Genomic DNA, 13,856 nt, shown 5'->3' on the forward strand with positions numbered 1-13,856 from the left:
ATGTGCGGCAAGCGCTTCAGGCGAGAAATGTGGCAACGGCGTGTTGCTGAGCCCAGAAGCCGCCCGTAGACCCAGGGAAAGGCCAGGCGGCCGCGAAGGAGACACCGCGCGCGCCTTGGCACAGGGCCGCGAACGGTGCGGAAGCCTCCAGCACGCAACGGATCGCTCGTGCTCCGGGCCCACCATGCAGCGCCGCGCCGCAGAAAAACCATGAAAACAGCGCATCTAACACTAGGAGAGGGAAAAGCCGAGTCGCCGAGGCACCCGGGCTGCACTCCGTGGGGAGGTGCGGAATGAAACGGGGAACCGCGCGCCGGGACCCAGCGACCGCCCCCCGCGCCGGGTCGCGGGCCTGCAACCCGGGGCGCGGAGGGGGCGGGCCTCCTTTCTGCGCAGGCGCGGCCGCGGGAGGGCGGGGCGTGGGCGGGGCCTGCCGCCGGGGCTCCGCCGTCCAGAGCCCGCTAGTCCCGGCCGGACCCGCGCGGCGCCCGGAAGTGCCCGGGACTCTGCCGCCGGGATGGGTCGGAAAGTGACCGTGGCCACCTGCGCGCTCAACCAATGGGCCCTGGACTTCGAGGGCAATTTGCAGAGGATTTTAAAGAGTGAGTCTGGGAGCGGCGGGGTGGGGGCCGGTCGTGGAACTGGGGGAGCGAGGGAGGACAGTAGAGGGGGGCGGAGGGGGACCGGGGTAGGGGGGACGGGGGTTGACGGGAAAACCGGGAGGGGGGGAGGGGGGACGGGGTTGGGGGTTCGGTGGAACTGGGGGGACGGGGTTGGGGGCCGGCGGGATGGGGCGGGGGCAAGGTCCAGGCTTGCCGGCTGGCTCGATTCTGTTACACGCACATCCTTGCTCTGTGGAAGCTCGTAGGGGTGGGCGTGGGGACAGGTAAGATGATGCAGAAGGACCACCCCGCAAGTGCCCAGGGCTGCTCGTGAGTTGGGGGTGGTCTGTCATGCCTGGTGGGAACACGTGTTGTACAGGGGCACTGGGAAAAGTGTCACCGGGAAGGCAGAGGTGGGGATGAGAGAGATGAGGCTTGCCTGTCCTCAGATGATCCTGGGGTCCCGTGCGGCTTAGCCTGCACCCAACTGGTTCCAAACTCAGGTTTTGCAGTTGGCTGCCTGAGAGACAAGTGACAGGGGGAAAGGAAAGTATGCTTTATTCAGGAACCCGGCAACCTGGTGGACTTATGTGTCAAAGGCCATCTTCCCCATGGGGGTGGGGAGCCGGAGGGTTTTGAAGGGGAAGGTGCGGGAGAAGCAGGTGCCTGGGGGGGAGGGGCAGTCGCATGTGGACATGACCCTGGGCACACTTGCTGGCATCTGCGGCCGCCGTTTCCGAACGCAGTCAGGCCTTAACTTCTGGGAGAGTCCGGTCCTTTTCTCCTCAAGGCCAGTGGTCTGCAGGTCTCAGGACAGTGGGTCAGTTCTGCTACAGACCGAGGACTTAGGTCGCAAGCAAGGAGTGCATGAACTTGAAGCCAGTCAACCCTTAAGACCAGCGGGAGGGCTGTTTCGGTCTCTGGTGCCTACAGATCTTCCTGATGGGCACACTTGGGGAGAAGCCGGCCCCAAGAGGCAAGCAGAGCAAGGGGTGAGCCTGCAAGCTTAGAGACTAGGGTGTGGTTGTCGCGGGGCCAGCATCTCGTTAGCCTCGGCACCAACTTCTCTTTGATGGTGGAAGGTCCAGCGGCCCACACCTGCACGTGAAGGGGCCGTCCTTCACGTTACCCCTGCCGTCTTATTCTGAGTCGATTCCCGCGAGAGGGCTCACTAAGAACAGCCACGACGGAATGGCACCAATGACAGCATCTTTTCGGCCACGTGCCTCCAGACCGTCATCCTTTTTTTTTTTTCTTTTTTCCCAACATCTACCCGTTTTCATCTCCTCGGGGCTCAGAGCATATCGGGTTGGAGCAAGGCGATCGGTGGCCAGAACGGGGTCTCCTTTCTCTTGGCCTCTTGTCCGCAGGTGCAGTTGGGCGCTGCTGTCCCCAAGCAGAGGTTGCTGGTGCCGCCATAGGCTGTGCTCCTTGGAGGCCTGCCTCCTCCCTGCACACGGTCTTCCGCATCCATTTGTTAATAAACTACCAGGGACTGACTGCTTCCTCCTCCCCCTCCCCCAAGGGGCTAAGGATCAGTATCTTGCTTCCAAAGGGTGTAAGCAGGGTGTGCAGGGGGGGGTCTCGTCCTTGTCCTTGGTCCTTGGCTGCCTGGGGTCAGAGAGATCACCGAGTGCTTTTTGGTGGTTGTCTGGCTTGCAGCTGTGTTTTATGTGCCCTTGAACACGTTGCGGGTACTGAGATCTTTCTGTCTCTGCCTCCACGTGTAGGTATCGAAATTGCCAAATGCAAAGGAGCAAGATACAGGCTTGGACCAGAACTGGAAATATGGTGAGACTGGCACACAGAGACTCCCAGGGCGGGGAAGGCAGAGGTATCCACATCAGCTCCCCGCAGCAGAAAGGCAAGGAAGGGGGCGGGTGTGGACAGGTGCGGACGTGCAGGGCTGTTTAGGGGCGTCAGAAACCCGTGAGCGGGCCCGCTTCACGTCACCGAGCGAGGGGGCCCGGGCAAACCTGGAGCCCCGTGTCGGGTCATGAGAGGAGCTGAGATTCAGCCGCCCGGGCTGGGCCGCTCTCTCTGCCGCCACCCTTCCCAAGTCCTCACTCTCACAGCCGGCCACGAACAGGTCTCGCTCGCTGTCTCCGCATCTTTCCACAAGCGGGTGCCGGCGACCCCTTCTGCCCTGCCTTTTTCCAGAGATCGGGAAGCTGGTTCCTCCTTGTCCCTTCCTCAAAAGGAAGCAACTGGTTGCCACACTGCAAGTCGCGGTTCGTTTGTGACACACGTCAGCCGCCCTCCGTGCTCCTCTGTGTTCCCGTTTTGTGTGTCCAGGTCCTCGCCGCTTGTGGAATCAGAAGTCCCTCCTGGGGGCTGTGTAGACAGAAAGTGTCTCTTCGCAGGCATCTTTGTGTTAGTCCTTGAGGCCACGCCTGTCATTTTTCTAGCTAGCTTGATTTCTGTCCTCGGACTCCTGACTTCAGCTCGGGTGGTGTTTCCCATAATACCCAAGAGCGTTTTCACCTGCACTGGACCTGGTCTTTAAGATGCTTCTCAGCCGGCGGCCAGAGCCCTGGGGTCCCACGTTGTCCGAGTGACTTCTGCTCTTGAGCTCCTGTCTCGGTCTGTTCTTCCCACTGGAGGGTTGTCCTCGACGGCCCTGTCCCCCGGGTGCAGTCGCTGCCCAGACACCTCCAGGTTATGTCCTCCTTTGCCCTGTTCTCTCCCCACCCCACCCTCCGGTCTCCAAATCTGGACCTGTCATTTTAATTTTTTTTTTTTTCAACGTTTATTTATTTTTGGGACAGAGACAGCATGAATGGGGGAGGGGCAGAGAGAGAGGGAGACACAGAATCGGAAACAGAGTCCAGGCTCTGAGCCATCAGCCCAGAGCCTGACGCGGGGCTCGAACTCACGGACCGCAAGATCGTGACCTGGCTGAAGTCGGACGCTTAACCGACTGCGCCACCCAGGCGCCCTGGACCTGTCATTTTAAAAGGGGGAGGAGTTTAGCTACAGGACCCCAGGGCGGCATACTTGTATCAAGCAGGGATAAGGGCCCAGCTGAGCTGGGCTTCCAGTGGTTTCTAGCCTGCCGAGCAGGCTCACAGTTATTTGCAACAGTCTGCAGAGAGGAAGCTGGGGCAGGAGTCGAGCCAAGTCCGTTCACTGGGCACGCTGTCTTCTTGTCTCTGGTGCCAGGCAGCTCCCACCCCAGAGGGGCACTTGGAAGGAGAATGAGGGGCCAGTGCCACTGTGGCAGGCTGACTCGTGGGACCCAGAGGCTGGCTGTGTCCTCTGGGCCCGTTTTACAGGCTTCACGGATGGAAGGCTGCCCACCCAGAATGGGCCGGGGGCACCTGCCGACAGCCCCCGCTACGAGATGCCCCTCCAGTTGCTGGCTGGCCAAAGGGGCGAGGGTCAACCGATGGCTGGACACCAGGCACGTGACTTCTGGCATCGCGTTGCTGTTTGGTAGCCTGTGTGGCCCGGGAGCTGCCAGGCCATGAATCCCGTGGAGCAGGACTCTGCCCTTGGAAAGGAAAGGCCAGCCCAGGGCTTGAGCCCTCACGGCACATCTCGTCAACCTCGTCCTCATCTCACCACCGTGGCTTTTCCTCTCGGAAGCAGAGGCGGGGAGGCATGCTTTCCAGGCGTTCAATATGCAAGTGCCAGTTGGGGGGTCTGCGTCCGTGTGCGCAGTTTGCCCAGCACTTGGCACGTCGCTTCCAGGCTGCTGCGTGGTAGGCAGGAAAGCCTTTGAACGCCTAGAAGCAGTTTACAGACACTCCGTGCGTTGTTACTGGGCCCCCCCCGCCTGGCTCCCGGAAACTGCCCTGACGCCCGTCTTCACCCTCGACGACGTCCCGGAGCGCCGCACGCATTTCCTGGGGTGCTGTAACGCAGCTCCCCACGCCGGGGGAGGGGGGTTTCGGACAGCCGAAATTTGTTCTCTCGCGGTTCGGGAGAAGTCCAGACTCGGGGTGCTGGCGGGGCCCCACTTCCTCCAGAAGCTCCAGGGCAGGATCCGTCCTGCCTCCTCCCGCTTCTGCTCCCAGCGCCTTGTCCTGTGGCCGCGTCCCTCCGGCTCTGGCTCCACACACGCCCCCCTTCTCTGTGTCCTCCTGTTGGATACACGACCTGCCCAGGCCATCTGGGCTCATCTCGAGATCCTTAACTACTTCCGTAAAGACCCTTTTCCCTTATACGGTCACACTCACGGGTTCTGGGGGCCAGGATCACGGACACACCTTTCTGGGGAGGGGACACCATTCGGCCTGCTTCCAGCACAAGTGTCTGTAGCAAGAACCAGGAGTCGCTCTGTGAATGGTGTTTGGAACGATATTAACGATCTTAGCTGCTTGGAAACACGTTCCTGTGGACCCAGCCTTGTTTCTTTTGCTTGTAGATCGGTGTGGTTTGGGCTGCATTAAAAGTTTAAAAAAAAAATCCACGGGCAGACACTTGACGGGAGAGAATTTCTCATAGTAACTGAAAGTGAAGAGAAAGGGCCTGGGGTTTCTTCATTTCCCGTGAAATGCATCCTCTTCTGTAGCAGCGGTCCCAGCTCTGCTTGCGCAGTGGAATCAGCCGGGAGGCTTTAAAAAGATCCCACTGCCTGGTCGCGCCCCTGCACGTCTGACCCGGTTGGCCCATGGGCCCCGGCCCCCCTCCCCGCCCTCACCTGGTATGTCTCCAGGTCTCACCTGGCCGTTCCCTTCCTCTGCAGCGGCTACGGGTGCTGGGATCATTATTACGAGTCGGACACCCTCTTGCATTCGCTCCAAGTCCTGGCTGCCCTTTTGGAGTCTCCAGTCACTCAGGATATCATCTGTGACGTGGGAATGTAAGTGCTGGTTCCAGGGGCGCAGACGTACGTGGGGGCGGGTGCGTGGGGCGCAGGTTCCGAGGGGCACAGGCGTATATGGGGCACGTACATGGGACGCGGGTTCCAGAGGTGCAGGCAGACGGGGGCCACGTTCCAGGGGTGCAGGCGAACGAGGGGCGGGTTCCAGGGGTGCAGGCGTAAGGGGTGTGTGTTTCAGGGGTGCAGGTGAACGGGGGGTGGGTTCCAGGGGTGCAGGCGTGGGGGGTGCAGGTGCACCATACGCGAACCCACCGCTTCATTTTCCACGTCGCTGTGACACGACCTAGGGCCTAGCATAAGCAGCGCACAGATGGGATTTTTAACCCGCTGTGTCCACGTTTATCACGATTGGTGGCGGTACGTGGACTGTATTTGTTCCCTGTTCTGTTGTTGCCGTGACAAATGGTGGCAGCGAAACACAGAAACAACGCAAACACTTTGTCTTGTGTTTCTGGGCGTCGGAAGTCTTAAATATGGGTCAGCCCGGAGGCTCTCGCAGAGAGAGAGAGGCCAGCAACCCTCAGGGCCTCCTCCGCCTTCGAAGCCAGCGGAGGCTCGCCTCGACCTCCGCTTCTGTGCGCGTGTCTGCACTCTGACCCGTCCCCCCTCGCGTAAGGACTTGGGACTGTCCTGGGCAGCCCCGGGTGGTCCCGGGCCGCCTCCCCCTCTCAGCGTCCGCACTTAGTCATCACTTCTGCAAAGTCCCCCTCGCCACGGAAGGTGAGGAATTGGGCCGTCCCTGGGCTCCTGATCCGGCCGCCACGGGGGCTGGTCCCTCCGGTTGTGCCAAGTGGCCTGGCCGTCTTGTCGTCCTCTTGTTTTCCCTTGTCTGAGGTTGGTTTTCTGCGCTCTGCTTTCTTCTGTTGACTTGGCGTTTATGATCCTGTTTTCGCTCTTAAAACGTTAACCACCAACTTATGGAGATGTGTTCCTTCGAAATCTAGCATTTATCTGGGCCTATAAGCTCCTGAACAAAACGTTCATATCCTTGATCTGTGCAGCCGCGCCCCCGCCCGGGGCCAGCAGAGCACGGGCTTCTGGAGCTTTGCCCCTGACCTCCAGAGGGGAACACCCCAGGTGGTCGGGGCGGGGTCCAGTCAGAGCGGCGGGCGAATCTGTTCACCCCCTAGGAGACCCACCTTCTAAAAGGGGTGTGGGTGGCAGGTCAGGAGTGGTCTGAAGGAGAAGTGGGAAGGCACAGAGCTGGTGCGTGAGGCCGGGAGGGGACAGAGGTGAAACGGTGACGGGTGTGTGCAGAGAGCTAGGGAGGAGGCCACTGACAGGTCTGAGAACGTTCCAGGAGGAGGAACAGCCGCGAGAGGGGTTGACTGTGTTTCCTTTAGAAGAGCCCCGGGGGCGCTCTGGGGGATTCGGCCGGTTAGGTGGCCGACGTCAGCTCAGGTCATGATCTCCGGGTTCGAGGGTTCGAGCCCCACGTCGGGCTCTATGCCGACAGCTCGGAGCCTGGAGCCCGCTTCGGATTCTGTCTCCCTCTCTCTCTGCCCCTCCCCCATGTGCTGGCACACACTCTCTCTCCCTCCCTCCCTCAAAAATAAACATTAGAAGAGCCTCTTTTGTCTCAGAGCCTAAACCGTGGCAGAGCCCTTGGCTCGTTTTTAACTTTGAGAAAAGCCACAGAGGGGCCTTGTGACCCTCTTCAAGGGCCCGAGGAGGCTTCGTATTAAAACAGACGTGTGGTTTTGCCGTTCACGGACGCGTGTGTGTGCCTTCTCTCCGCAGGCCCGTGATGCACCGGAACGTCCGCTACAACTGCAGGGTGATATTTCTCAACAGGTAGGTGGCCGCGGGGAGAGGGGAACCCGCACGCCCCACCCCAGACACGGCCCCTGGAGCCCTGTGCTAGGAGGCGTCTTCTGGAAATGCCCGGTCGTTGGTGGGGGCCGATGCCTCGGGCAGGTGACGTCACTGCTTCCCCTGGCCTCTGCCCAGCACTGCCACCTTCGGTGGAGAGAAACCTCAGGGTGGGGTTTGGGGACACGTGGCCCTGTTGGCCAGAAGTCATCGGAGGGAGGGCGATCTGTCACGTTCCCCTAAAGGCCCCTGGACGTCGGCTGCTCGCACGGCGTGCACCTGCCGGGCCTCGGCTGCTCTGTGGTCGTCCGTCCACCGTCCGGGGCGGGTGGACCCACGGGTGCCCCTCGTGACCGGGTGTTCATCTCAGGGGCCGCCTCGGTTTCCCGCCTGTAGGAGGATCCTGCTCATCAGGCCCAAAATGGCCTTGGCAAACGAGGGCAACTATCGGGAGCTACGCTGGTTTACCCCCTGGTCCAGGACTCGGTGAGTCACGGTGCCCGGCACCAAGGGGCATGGTCTGTGACCGCCCTGTGGACGCTTGTCTCGGGTCTTCCCTCCGTGTGGCCTTGGCCCAGGTCACGGGGGGAGAGACGTGAGAGTCTGGGACAAGTTCCTGCCATTTAGGTACTGCTGTTTTTTTTTTTTTTTAATGTTTATTCATTTTTAAGAGAGAGAGGGAGACAGAACACGAGCAGGGGAGGGGCAGAGAGAGAGGGAGACACAGAATCCGAAGCAGGTTCCTCAGAGCCTGATGCAGGGCTCAAACCCACAAACCGTGACATCACGGCCTGAGCCGGAGTCGGACACTTAACTTTCTGAGCCACCCAGGCGCCTTTGTTTATTTATTTTTGAGAGAGAGAGTGAGCTGGGGAGGGACAGAGAGAGAGGGAGACACAGAATCCGAAGCAGGCTCCAGGCTCTGAGCTGTCGGCACAGAGCGTGACGTGGGGCTGGAACTCACGGACTGTGAGATCATGGCCTGAGCTGAAGTCAGACGCTTGACCAACTGAGCCCTGCCCCCCAGATGCCCCTAAGTACCGCTATTTGATGCTGCTGCTATACAGATGACCTGTCACAGACCACAGAAATCTCGCGGGGCACCTTGTATCTCCAGTTACCCCGTGTGCCAGGCTTTCTCGGCCCCAACTGGTCGCTCTGGGACTGCCGTCCGTGTGGCAAGCTGTGCAGCGGCTGACCTCCCGGTAGATACGTCCCTTTGTGACAACTTCACGTGTCTGCAGACGTTGCCAGATGTCTCCCGGGGGCAAGACCGTCCCCGGTTGAGCAGCCCTGCCCTGTCCTCCTGTTATGATTGCTGCTTTTCATTTATCGTTGCTGCTGCTGCTGAAACAGAACTTCAGCGTTAGATTTTCGGATGGTCAGTATTTTTATGTGGGAAAAGGGGATTTTTGTACTTGCCACCCCGTTCCGGCACGGGCATGTGGGGCTTCTCTCGCCCGGGCTGGTGGGCGTTTGGCCTCACTCATCTCTGCCAAGTGGCTCGTTCGCTGGGACACGGCTTCCAGTAGATTCTCGAGGTTCCGCGTCCCCACCTTGGGTTCAATTCCTAGATCACGGCTCTAACACACGAGGATATGCTCTGGACAGCCGGGTGGGAGAGCACGGAGGTGCGCTGGATCTCCACGCGGTCACCAACCCAAGAGCTCCCCGAACCCGGAACCTCATCCCGCGGGGTTTTACGGAGGCTTCCTTACGCAGGCCTGATTGGTTACGTCGTTGGCCTTTGGCCCCTGAACTCCAGCCCCAGCGACATAACGACGTAACGAGGACACGGGTGGCTCCTGTCGCAGGAAATTCTAAGGGGTTCGGGAGCTCAGCTCCAGAAAGACCAAATGTGCCTTCTCATCATAAATCACAAAGTCGCACTTCTCTAAGTAACGATCCACGCAAGGTGGACTTTTGGCACTTTGCCTGCCTGCAAGTGTTTTCATTTGTCTCTTCCATGTGATGAGCAGTTTTGCAGAGTGGAAAACAAATTATAGGTTAGAAATAATGCTCCTTCCTAGTTTTGGAGGTATTGTGTGAAGGATTGCCTGGAGGCTTGTGCCCTCGGTGAGGGGTCACCGTGCGGATTCTTCTTCGCTCTTGGGGCTATTTTCTGTGTGGGCACTCGCAGAAGCTTCTCTTCGTCTTTGGGGTTTTAAAATTGTATCCTGTGGGCCGTGGTGCGGGTGTCCGGGCTCCCGTGTTCGGCTCTCCAGGGCCCCCGTGTTTTGGGTGAACGTCGTGTCCTTTCTGGGCGATTTCTGCTCTGTTTTCTCTGTTTTCTGTTTCTTTTTTTTTTTTTTTTTTTTAATTTTTTTTTTTCAACGTTTATTTATTTTTGGGACAGAGAGAGACAGAGCATGAACGGGCGAGGGGCAGAGAGAGAGGGAGACACAGAATCGGAAGCAGGCTCCAGGCTCTGAGCCATCAGCCCAGAGCCCGACGCGGGGCTCGAACTCACGGACCGCGAGATCGTGACCTGGCTGAAGTCGGACGCTCAACCGACTGCGCCACCCAGGCGCCCCTGTTTTCTGTTTCTGAAATGCCTCTTGATCGGAGATCAGACTCTCCCGGACCAGCTTCTCTAATTGTCGTGACCTTTCTTTCCCACATCCTGGAAGATTCCATCCCTCTACTTTCTATTCTCTAAGAGCTCTTTTTCATTTTCTCATACTTCCTTACATCAAGCATCATTTCTCTTTGTTTATTAATGTTCATTTTATTGTTGAGAGAGAACGAGAGAGGCAGAGTGCACGCGGGGGAGGGGCAGAGAGAGAGGGAGACACAGAACTTGAAGCAGGCTCCAGGCTTGAACACAGAGCCTGACGTGGGGCTCGAACTCACAAACCGGGAGATCACGGCCTGAGCCGAAACCAAGAGTCGGACACTCAACTGCCTGAGCCCCCAGGCGCCCTGAGCCGTGAGTGTCTTGGACGTGAATGTCAGGTTTTTGATTTCAGGAACATTTTCTAACTTCCCATCTTCAAAGGATTTCGTTCTCTCGCTCTTGTCCAGGAGCCTCCGCTGTGTGCGGGTCACGTGTCCCTGGATATCGTACGTGTCTTTCCTCTTCTCTGCCCCTTTGTTTGTACTTCCTCCGGGGTTCATCCCCCTGAGTCCGCCCCGCGCAGGAGTCTGCCGGAGGCTCCGGTCTGGTGCTGCTCGGGGCTGCCCAGATCAGCACATCTTTCCGATTCCTTTCCCAGTTCACAAGCTCACTTTTCATCTTTTTCCAGCATCCGATCATCTCTCGTTTGAGACTTTTTATGGGGTCGTGCTGTCTCTGAATTTACTGGGACCGTGCCAGCTCTTGCCCGGGGTGGGGGGGGCGGGCGCGTGGGTCTCACGGTGACTCCTTCAGCCTCGCGCATTTCCTCGAGCCTGTGGAAGGGGCGGCGAGCCGGAGCGACCAGCTCGCGTTTTGGCAACATTAAGGCCACCTGGGAGCTATGCCAAAATGCAGACGATAAAACGATAAAACGGCCGGGTTACTGTGGCCCGGCCCTCGTAATGGACCCACGATAGGTTCAAAGTGCAGTTCCAGGCCTCTTAAGAAAACAAAACAAACAAAAACCTGATGCTCGACTGCAGAGACTTTAAGAACCTACTCGTTTTCATTATGTTCTTAGACGGACCCCAGATCTAGGCACAGGGGTTGCAGGGGCTCTTGTTGCCCCCGGGGGGCGGAGAAGACTTGTATTCAGCACGGCCAAGGATGGTTTCCTGGCGGGAGTGCGCTGCTGGGATCTTTCCAGACGGCATTGGCTGAGAAGAAGGGGCGTCCAGCCGGAGAAAGGTGCAGGCTGTGCGAACAGTCAGGTGCGGGGACCCGGGCCGGCCTGAGCCGAGCCTCGAGTGACCAGCTACGGCAGCAGCACGGGACTCTTACGTGGCGTCTTTTGGCTCTCGGTGAACCTGCGAAACGCACCGGCCGGGTACAGGGTGAGGGCGGGCCTCGGGGCAGAGAGTAGGAGAGCGGAGGTGAGCACGCCTGTGCCCTGGCGGTCCTGCTCCGGGCTGGTGCTCGGTGCATCTTGCGGGGGGTGCAGACGGAGGAAGGGACAGGCCTCGGCCGGCTCCTCCCTCTAAAGTTCATCGTGACGCAGCGACACCCGTGACGGCAAACCGCGAATGGTGGATCGCAGAGTCACTGTGGGGCGGCGAGGCGGCTGGGAGGTCCTGTCCCCGGCCTTAGCGCGGGACAGAAGGCATCGCCCTCCAGCTTCCCAGCTTTGTGGTTTACTTAGGCAACGACCACTGAGGTCACCGCGGGAGGCTCCCGTGAATTCTGAGAAGGGAGCAAGAGCCGCAGCTCACAGAACGTCTTCGGGCGGCATCCCGTAACAGCCCCTTTGCGGTCGGACTCGGGAGGCGTCGCTTCGTGCCTTCTGCCTTTCAGCGTGGCACCTGGGGATGTCTTGTCCAGGAGCGGCGTGGGAGGTGTTAGACTCCATCCGTCTTACTCCGTTTGGAGCGTAACTTTATCGTTTAGGCTTGTAATTGCGTGTTGGGCGAGTGCGGCGTGATCTTGACTCAGAGACTCCGATCAGGGATTCCACCCGGACCGCCCCCTCTTTGGAGATCATGCCCGTGACGCGTGTCTCGGGAGTGCTGGGCACCAAGGCCCCGGGAAGCCAGCCGGCGGGAGCTCACTGGGCGCCACGGTGTCACCGAGTAAAATGCACAGCATCTTCGCCAACACGCCCGTCCTCGCCTTTTTATCTTGAACGGACGCTCGGGGCACCTGTGCATGCCCTGCAGTCCTTTGCTGCCACATCGGTTGGAAGCTCCCGGGCCGATTTTTGTCCCCGTTCGGATGCCATCCCTCCCCCGGGGCTTAGATGCTCATCCTCAGATCTGTGCTGTTCCCTCCCAGGCAAACAGAGGAGTATTTTCTCCCCCGGATGCTGCAGAGCCTGACAAAGCAGGTGAGTCTCTGGGGACAGAACCTGTCGCTCTTGGAGGCCGTGGTGTGCCGTGGGGGCAGGCCCCTGTGGGCCGAGGCCACAGCGGCACCTGGCTGGCGTGCGGGGACAGGTTCCTGCACGAGGAGGGAGGGTGACGCCCCCGAAGCCTGGCCTGTCGGTTGCTGCCTCGTTCCCGCCCGGCCCACCGTGCTGGGGCCCCGGGGGAGCTGGGGGAGGGGTCCCCGCCCCACCTTGCCGGGGCTGGTGCTTGGGCCTCCGGGTCGCCCGGGAAGCTGTGGGGGGTGGTGGGGGGGTGGTGTGAGGGTTCTAGTTACAAAATCCAAGCAAGACGTTACCTGCCTGCCTGCTCGTTCTGTGAAGGCCCAGCTTCAGAAATCTCTTGTCTTTTGGAGCTGGCTTGGGCCAGGCCTTTAGAGCTTTGATCTTCCAGCCTTAGCCGGGGGGCCTCGTCCAGCCTCTTCCTACTGGCAGCTGCTGGGGTGACAGCTGAAACCCTGTTCTGGCCACTTCCCACGGGTGGTTGGAAGCCAGGGGCACAGAGCAGGTGTCGGGGGGAGGCCTGACTGGTCTGGTTTCTGTCTGAGGTCCCATTCGGGTGTGAAGTGTGTTAATTTGCTCAGGCTGCATAACGCAGCACCAGAGACGGAGGGCAGGGGGTGCGGGTTGTTGTTAAACAGCAGATACTTGACTCCGGGTCCTGGCGGCCAGAGCCCGAGGTCCAGGCGTGGGCGGGGCCGGGGCCTCCCGAGGCCTCTCTCCTTGTGTGTGGCCGGCCGTCCTCCCCCTGTGTCCTCGCGGGGCCGTCCCTCCGTGCGCGTCGGTGTCCCGATCCCCTCTTCTTACAAGGACCCCGTGGTCACCTTGATCACCTCTGGAAAGTCCCGGCTCCAGATACAGTCACATTCAGAGGTGCTGGGGGTCAGGACCCCAGCACAGAAATTTGAGTGGGACGCAGTTCCTCCCAGGCCGCCAGGTTCTCCGCGCCCCTAATTACTGCCCTCCCGGCAGCTCACGAGGGTCCGGACTCCCTCAGTGGGGGGCCCGGCAGGGGTTCAGCTGGACCTTAGGGACGGACCCGAGCTGGACCGGGGGTCCCTCTCCCCTCCTTCCTCCCGGGTTCCAGCTCCATTTGCCTCTTGACCGTCTCTGCCTCTTCCCTGGAGGACGGCGGCTGCCTGGCCGCTGGGCGGCTGCCCCCATTCAGGAGCCAGATTCCGTCACCGCCATTGGGTTTGATTCCTGAGCCAGGCTCCTCGAGGGGCCGGCTTGGGCTCAGCACCCCCTGTGTGGACACTCCGGGACGGGCACAGCCAAGGTTGGGCAGGGGCGCTCAGCCGGGTCCGGTCACCTCCCACGTGTCCCGGAAACTCATTTGACCGTGAACTGTAGCAGCGGGCTAGTTTGAAAATCCTCCTGACCCAGAACGCAGAACGCGCCCATGAGTGCGTTTCCCCGTGTCCGTGTGTGTGTCTGGCGGGGAGCCCGTGTCTGAAGCATGTCGGCACAGCCCTGACCGGGAGCTGCACCCCGTTTCATCCTTGCGGGGTCCCAGTACGTCCTGGAGGCCTTGCCGCTGGAGACGACTGAGCCCTTGTGGGGTGTGGTTGAAGTTGCAGGGCTCTGGCTTGGCGGTTGACCGAGGGCGGTGACCTGAATCGGCCCCGGTGACCGTCCGCG

The 13,856-nt window shown here is 60.1% G+C and overlaps 1 protein-coding gene across 3 annotated transcripts in view; it reads left to right on the forward strand.

Moving 5' to 3' along the window:
• Positions 1 to 457: 457 nt before the first annotated feature.
• Positions 458 to 13,856, forward strand: part of NADSYN1 (NAD synthetase 1) — a 37,137-nt gene continuing 23,738 nt past the window's right edge. For 2 of the 3 annotated variants that reach the window (XM_030331446.1, XM_030331447.1), the window contains exons 1-6: positions 459 to 602; positions 2,333 to 2,393; positions 5,293 to 5,409; positions 7,171 to 7,224; positions 7,639 to 7,728; positions 12,128 to 12,179. In XM_030331446.1, coding sequence (XP_030187306.1) covers positions 518 to 602; positions 2,333 to 2,393; positions 5,293 to 5,409; positions 7,171 to 7,224; positions 7,639 to 7,728; positions 12,128 to 12,179 — 459 coding nt within the window. In that variant the 5' untranslated portion in view covers positions 459 to 517. Of the gene's footprint in view, positions 603 to 2,332; positions 2,394 to 5,292; positions 5,410 to 7,170; positions 7,225 to 7,638; positions 7,729 to 12,127; positions 12,180 to 13,856 lie in introns of all 3 variants that reach the window. The other variant, XM_030331448.1, reaches the window with a different exon arrangement.

This window comes from Lynx canadensis, chromosome D1 (genome assembly GCF_007474595.2).
Source record: "Lynx canadensis isolate LIC74 chromosome D1, mLynCan4.pri.v2, whole genome shotgun sequence".
Classification (NCBI taxonomy): domain Eukaryota; kingdom Metazoa; phylum Chordata; class Mammalia; order Carnivora; family Felidae; genus Lynx; species Lynx canadensis.